The sequence below is a fragment of the Taudactylus pleione genome, unplaced genomic scaffold (assembly GCF_031769625.1).
Source record: "Taudactylus pleione unplaced genomic scaffold, aTauple2 ptg000116l, whole genome shotgun sequence".
NCBI classification, from domain to species: domain Eukaryota; kingdom Metazoa; phylum Chordata; class Amphibia; order Anura; family Myobatrachidae; genus Taudactylus; species Taudactylus pleione.
The window spans coordinates 23091345-23099038 of NW_028284518.1; the positions used below are offsets into that span (position 1 = coordinate 23091345).

A 7694-nucleotide genomic window follows, 5' to 3' on the forward strand; every position below is an offset into this window, starting at 1 on the left:
GGGCCTGTGCCGAAAGGCGAGGGCATACCCGTGAGAAACCACCTTGTGAACCCAATTGTCTGTCGTGGTTACCGACCAAACGGCACCCCATACCCGAGTACCTACCCTCGGTCGTCCGGCTGATCCATACGGCATATGCACAGGGAACACGCGCGCATCCCACACCACGGAGCTGCCAGCCCATCGCAGTCCACTTACCCAGCCCGGGTCCAGCCACCACGCTGACTCAGACACCTCCCAGTCTGCCAGCACAAACAATATTGCCGGTATCAGCAGCACGAGGCACAGCCGCACCAGGAGCCGCAGCACTCAAAGAACAGCCAGCTGATCTGGCGCTACATACCATTAGAGACTGCCGATCACCATCCCCTTATCGCAACACCTACCCAGGCACCTACCGGTAGGTAAGTTGTACTTTTTGCAGGACGCCGCCACACCATCCACCCCAAACAGACTTCCACCACCACATTGCCGGGCGTGAAGACTGTTGACCAAAGGTCCAGCAGGGACAACGTGCTGGTCAAGAACTGCACGGTAAGGAGCCCCCTAAAAGGGTCCACCCACTTTCCCCCCCGTGCATTCATCCTGCTCTACCCCCACTGCCCCTGGGTCATTTGTCCTCAAGCAGCATTGTGCCTACTAATAAAACCTTTGACCCAACACCACGTCTAAGTCTCTCTGTTACACAGTTCACTCTTACCTACCTACATTACACACTCACTCATCCATTAGAGAGCGCACCTTACCCATATTCTACCAGAGCTAGAGCTCATTCCAACAAACTGTATAGTAGATCGCGCCATTGATGAGAGTCTAGAAGAGTTACAAAGAGAAAAAAGGGGCCAGCATAACATTCCAGGACAAGTATAGTCAGTCATCAAGACTGCAGTCCTATAGGAAAGTCAGGATTGTACAGGATAATAAAGAGGCATTCAGAACACAGTAAAACTAAAGTTATTATTCAACTAGTTAGGCTTGCTGTAATATCACTTTGGAAAGAGCACTACTGCGAAATTGAACATAACATTCTATGGGGCCCCAAGGTTAAAACTTAAAAGCAATTTATGAGCTATTGCATTGATCTCTGTGAACACTGTAGAAAGGGTAATGTTATTATGGAATGGGTTTGAAATACCCGACAAATCTCGACAGCGGATGCCCGACAGGATGAAGATCCTGACTGGGGCAGGTAAGTACCCTAAACCCTCCCCTTTACACCCCTAATCCTCCCTTAGTGGAGCCTAACCCTAACCCCCTCTTAACGCTCCCTATACCTAACCCTCCCGGGGGGGGTACCTAACCCTAATCTCTCTGCTGGTGCATAACCCTAACCCTCCCCCCTAGGGGTGCCTAGACCTAATATAACCCCCACCCCCCAAAACCTAACCCTAACCTCTAGAACCATAACTACATCCCATTATTATAGCCTGCTTTGAATAATTTGTTATGCACTAGTTTTAGTTTATAAAAGGGAAAGTGCATAAGTTCATTAGGATCAACAAATTCATTGTAATATGCAATTGTCTATGGATTGCTTACAAACCAGAAGTTCTCAAAGATTCGGGAAGAGGGAAAAAATGGAAATAGATTCTGCACCAGAGAGAAATAAATATGTAAATGTCAGTGTAAATAAACCAACTGTAATAATTGTAGTTGGGAGTAACTCCTCCCTCCTTAATTAAGTATTGTTGGTGGTGCACCCGATAGTCATAAAGTTTAATTGTAGAAGGCATTTCCTGCACAGCAAGCAGACTATTTTGTGGGGCACTATATATTTAGATAGAGATAAGATATTTATAGATATATCTCTATGAAAAGTAAGTGCAAGATACGATTGATTAATTATAACACATCTAATTTTATTAATACTCTTTAAAAAATATAGTGCACAAAGTAGAGATATGATGGTTATAAGCAAAAACTATTAGTTTATAAATCCTGTCGAAAAAAATCAAATTGTACTTCCTATAGCAGGATAACAAAAGGGTGAAAATATTTATGAAGCAATCTTTCGATCCCACGTAAAGTAGAGGAAGGGGAATTGCCAGCAAACAGACAGATATGGGTCAATTATCAAAAGTGTAGTATATCATCTCTATTTTAGGTTTGATCATACACCTACAAAAGGATAAATTACTGGATTTAAATTCATATCTCAACCAGACAGCCTTAAGCAGTGGATCCAATCATTCAATATTCAGCGTTCAAAGAGACTTATTGACCTAATTAATGTATCAATCCTCAATAGGCAGTATCACATGAATGCATCAATAATGGTGGACTGTTTTGTATACGTTTTGATTACTGAAATAACATTGCATAGATCAGCATCTTTATGTCATATAATTTAGCCAGGCATTAATAATAGATGGAAAATAGATAAAATAAGACAGCAGCAAGTGTCTCTCCACTTCTGCTTTCACACAGGAAATGTGCAAGCTGTGTGATGAGAGAGTGGGGAGACTGGTGCCTTAAGAAACAATAGTAGTGATAGGGGTTTGTTAAAGCTCTGCCAGGTGTTAGGTGAACCCTGTTACCATAGAGGCATTTCGGGGCTCAAATGCGCCCTGGAGCAGTCAAACTCCTACCTGAGGGGATAGAAACAGTACCTGTATTACCATGCGATATCTGCACTGAAGAAAGAGGTCTGCGCTGTGCTGCTACAGTTTGTCCTGTCCGCTGATTAGTGCTTTGTATCCACACTTCACAGGCGAGCCAACTGGTGTGTGGCTGGGGAAAGTATCAGCCTAAGGTGTGTTGCACAGTGGTGGTCACGTGTTCACGATCAGCTGACAGGTGCTTGGATGACGCTCATTTCGCCCGGAGGCTTGTTCACAAGGAATGCCCAGAAGTTCTCCAAGTCAGTGAAGATGACTGAGCCAAGGTCCAGTTGAATAAATATAATTTTGGTTGTCTCAAGTAAAAGAAGTTATTGTCTAGAAGAAACTATCATTTATATCATGTATGAAAACTGTTGAAATTAAATATGAAAGTCTGATGTATAGTACTGGTTATGAAGTTCCCTCAGTTGCATCTAGAAGTAAACCAAATAAATGCTTCACTTCAGAAGAAACCATGGTCATCGTTTCTGTAAGAGTTTACCTCTTTACCACTGTAGGAAAATAGAGCAACCTGTACCAGTCAGGCCATACATTTATCCAGATCCGGTAAGAGACATTGGGCCTGATTCAGACCTGCTCGTGAGCACATAGCGTCGCAAGCGAGTCGATGGTCAGCCAGTGTGTGCGCAAGCCCCAGAGCGAGTGAGAACTTCACTCGCTCTGGGGCTCGCTACAAAACGGGGCGGATGTCGATCGACAGCTCGTCCCGTTTTGTAGGCGGGGAGGGGGGGGCGGCTTGACAAACGGAGGCGTTCCCGAAGGAATGCCTGCCGTTTGTGGGCGGCCCTACTGATATCATTCGTGATGTCAGTAGTGAACATCCTGCTCTATTAGAGCAGGAAGTTCACTCGGGCTTGTGGGAACCGAGACCCTACCACAAGGGTCTCGTCACAAGCCCGATGGTCGCGATAATTGCGACCATCGCCAGGCCGCTCACAAAAGCTGTGGATGGTCACCCACAGCTATGCGAGTGGCTTGGAGGTGGATTTTTTAAAAACAAAATCCGCCCTGATTCAGAGCGAGCTCTCGCAAATAGCGAGCGCCTCTGAATCAGGCCCATAGTACTGGGCCTATCCATACTTACCTTTGTCTGAAGACATACACTATACTTACCAAAGTGTCACATATGTGCCAAGGGAAACGATTGCGGTAACCGCTGTCCCTGCAAGTTGCATCCCCGGCATTTAGAAGTAGTCTTTACATGCGCATAGTCTGAAAAGCTTTGCTTCAGATCATAGTCCCCATTGAGAATAATAGTGACTGCGACCTGCAGTGCTAATTAGCACTCTGCCAGAGACTTCTGTGAAATCTCATACATTGTGCAGATAGTACATAGGAACAATTCCTAAAATTATGCAGAAACTGCAGTTTCTATACAAAAAAACTTGATAAATAGGCCCCTGAGCACAGTTGCCTACCTGTGGCTTCTCCTCCTCGGGAGAAGCCTTGGTAGGAGAAGCAGATGAGCTGTGACGGGGCAGGGCCTGATGGTTCACATCATTAAGCCCTACCGCCTTCATGGCAAATTGTCAAGATTGGCTTAAATTTAAATAGGGGGCGGAGCTAAATGAAGTGATTCACTGAGAATTGTGCCATTAAGCACCACCCCTACACGGGGATCCGCGATCGCCGCAGAAATTCTCCCCATTCTGCCAACTTCACTAGGAAGTGGGCAGAATGCGGGAGTAGTGCCTACCCTTCCGGGGTGCAGGGGGTTACCCGAAAAATCGGGAGCCTCCCGCGAAAACCGGGAGGGTAGGCATGTATGCTCCTAAGGCTTGATACATCTCCCCAAGAATGTGGACCGCTGCATGCTCTATAAGCAGGCAATGCTCTGCTCTCATAGAGGGAGATTTATCAAACCTTCTAAAGAGAACAAGCTGAGGGGTTTACCATAGCAACCAAAATAAATGTAGCTTTCATTTATCTATTACATTCGATAAAATCTAACAGGATAGATAGAATTTGACTGGTTGCTATGGTTAACATATCTACCTGTCCACTTTTGAAGGTTTGATAGGTCTCCCCCAAAAGCAGAATGGAAACTCGGGAGGCTGGAGCTGAACACACTAGATTTCACCCAAATTTTGCAGTTTAATTCCTGGTACATCCACTTCCGAAAGACAGAACCTGGGTCAATGGAGATGCCCAGTCAGTTTATCAGCTCTAGGTTTCCAGTGTGCAGACGATCGATGGCGATGCTTCAATTTTAAACACTCCCATCTAATTTTGTCAAATACTAACCCCTTGCTTCCTTAGGGGATACACAATTCAAATAAATAAATAAATAAAATGTTGATGCCCATATCCCTTTGTAATCAATTAACAAGGACTAGTAATTTGTAAAATAAGAGACTCTAAATTTAGCACCACTGAATGGAAGTGAAATTATACAGTACACCGACAAACACCGAAAGTTTATGAGGTACAACAAAGGTTCCCAAACTCAGTATTCAAGGCACCCAAATGCTGGGCATACACTATACAATTATCTGTCATATCTGTGGTTGAAATGAAAACCTGGTATTGTATGGGAGCCAATGACAGTCATTGGTTTGGTCATATGGTTTTAGACATTGGAAAACTGACAAAAAACAATTGTTCAGATTGGTTAAATTCGTGTGTTTTACTTTTAACCAATTTGTCTGAACGACCATTTTTGTCTGTTTTCCAGTGTTTGTGAAAAAATGGTCGATTGTCATTTGCTACAATACATGAACATGTTTTTCATTCCAACCAGCCAGATTGGACAGATAATTGTATAGTGCAGAGGTTCCCAAAAGCGATCCTCAAGGCTCCCCAACAGTCCAGGTTTTGGAGATATCCATGGTTGAGCACAGGTGACTTAATTAGTACCTCAGTCAGTTTGATTTAACCACTTGTGCTCATCCATGATATCTCTGGTATATAGTGTAGCATAGCAAACCAGGTTTTAAAGATATCAATGCTTGACAACTGATGACTTAATTGGTACCACCTGTGTTCAACCATGCATACACACGATTTTTTGAACGATTATCATTAAACGATATTTTACGATAATCATTTGAAAAAATCGTTCACTTTCTGAGTCAAACAATGAACGATTATCGTTAATGCGCATTCACGTTTGTAGTTTAGTCAGACTTGTCAACTCAACGATTTTCATTAAGGGAATATGCAAAAATCGTTTGTAGTTCAAAAAAATCATGTGGGGGTGCCTTACCCTAACCTCCCCCCCAGGGATGCCTAACCCTAAGTCCCCCCTGGGAGCCCTTAACCTAAAACCGTGGCTGTTCGCACCCACCGCCTGGCTTACCTTCTTCGTTATGCCGGGCTCCCAGCGTAGGTATAATGACAGGTCTCCCTGCCGGGATTTGACAGTCGGGAAGCCGGCGGTCGGCATTTCGATCGTCGGCTTCCTGACTGCATCCCGTAAATACACCTTAATTCAAGGAAATTATGACAGACAATAAAATATGTTTTGGAAATATATATTTTATGTTTAAAACATATCTGTATATTGTACAGGTACCATGCTCTGCAGGAGATCAAACAAAGGTCCTGCAAAGAGTTACTTTGCTGAAAGCCAATTGATTTTCTCACTGATAAACAAGTTAAATGTATAAGTAGCACATTACAAATGACTGTAGATATTGGTTAATACAGAGGTACCCAAACTCGGTCCTCAAGGAACCCTAACAGTCCAGGTTATAAGGATATCCATGCTTGACCACAAGTGACTTAATTAGTGTCTCAGACAATTTTATTTAACCACCTGTGCTCAACCTTGCTCAATATCTCTAAAACCTGAACGTTTGGGGTGCCTTGAGCTTGGGAACCTCTGGGTTAATAGATTGCGACTTCTGTGTACTGTAGATAAATGTTTACAAGGGTTAAAGGAACCAGTTTGTTACAATTTACTTACCATATAGATGTATATGTGCAAATTATCTTCATATTTCCAGTGATCTACCTTAAGTTTTGAAAATTTGATAAGCTAAATACATTTTATATATATATATATATATATATATATATATATATATATATATATATATATATATGAGTTAATGCTCACCTTCTTTGCACGCCATGAGAACTAAACACAAAACTTCTTTCTTGCTGCGTCTCTAGTCTCTATAGAGAAAACTCCCTGAGTAGAAGAATGTTCTCCTGTAAAGCAGCAGTCTCTACGGATTGTTCGTGTCCCTGCAGGCTTTTATGTGAGCTCTCTCTCTTGTGATTTGTTTCAGGTTTATGCTGTACTCTCTGGTATCCTTCCCAGTTCCTCTGAAATCCTTTACAGTTTGCTCTGAATGTAAATATAATAGAATAGTTGGTTTAAGTCGATCAGGAAAAAAATCATGTGGAGAGTCTGTACAAAAATAAGAGATCTAAGTCTACTCCACTCCCTCAAATGTGCTTAATGGTCTGAGCAGGACACTTTCAGAGCACCTCCTACTTTATTGATTGCTGTGTAGTAATGTGTTCATTACTAAAGTAGCTTGCAAACTATTATCACCCATTAAAGTACAGAGACAAATTCCCACCTCCCTTATAAACACAACAACAGTCACCGATGTGATCCTGCAGTAGTGTGTACTATTAAAAGAGAGCAGTGCAGTTATAACTGCAGCAAGTGTAGGATTTTCCTGGGTTGCATGGAGACACAGATGCCAAGCAAATGCAGGTCAGGCAAACAATCTGGACAATTAACATTTAGTGACAGGAGCCCCTATAATATTCTAGCCCTGGAGCTACAGTAGGCTTGCCATAATATCCCTTTCATTTGGGACACACGCGAATTACACAGGTTCTGTGGCCAATTAAAACCAGGTGAAATGAAGACTTGAAGTCAGCCAGTCACAGAACCTGTGTAATTCACATGTGTCCCGAATTAAAGGGATGATATAGAATCAGGCGCACAAAGCCCAGACGTTCGGCGGAAGGAGCCGGACAGGGGCGGAGGGATCTGAAAGGATCCCTCTTTGTAACCCGGTTCTCCTTCATATAGGGAAGGAGCAGGGTGGGCACTAAGAGCAGGAGCAAACGCCATCTGAAGAAGGCAAATGCTCGCGCAGTCAAGCTCCA

At 43.2% G+C, this 7694-nt stretch overlaps 1 protein-coding gene across 1 annotated transcript in view; it reads right to left on the reverse strand.

Moving 5' to 3' along the window:
* Positions 1–7076, reverse strand: part of LOC148524827 (nucleoside hydrolase-like) — an 85960-nt gene extending 78884 nt beyond the window's left edge. Inside the window, exon 1 of the mRNA XM_088471733.1 lies at positions 6682–7076. Coding sequence (XP_088327859.1) covers positions 6682–6697 — 16 coding nt within the window. The 5' untranslated portion in view covers positions 6698–7076. The remainder of the gene's footprint in view (positions 1–6681) is intronic.
* Between the last annotated feature and the right edge of the window lie 618 nt (positions 7077–7694).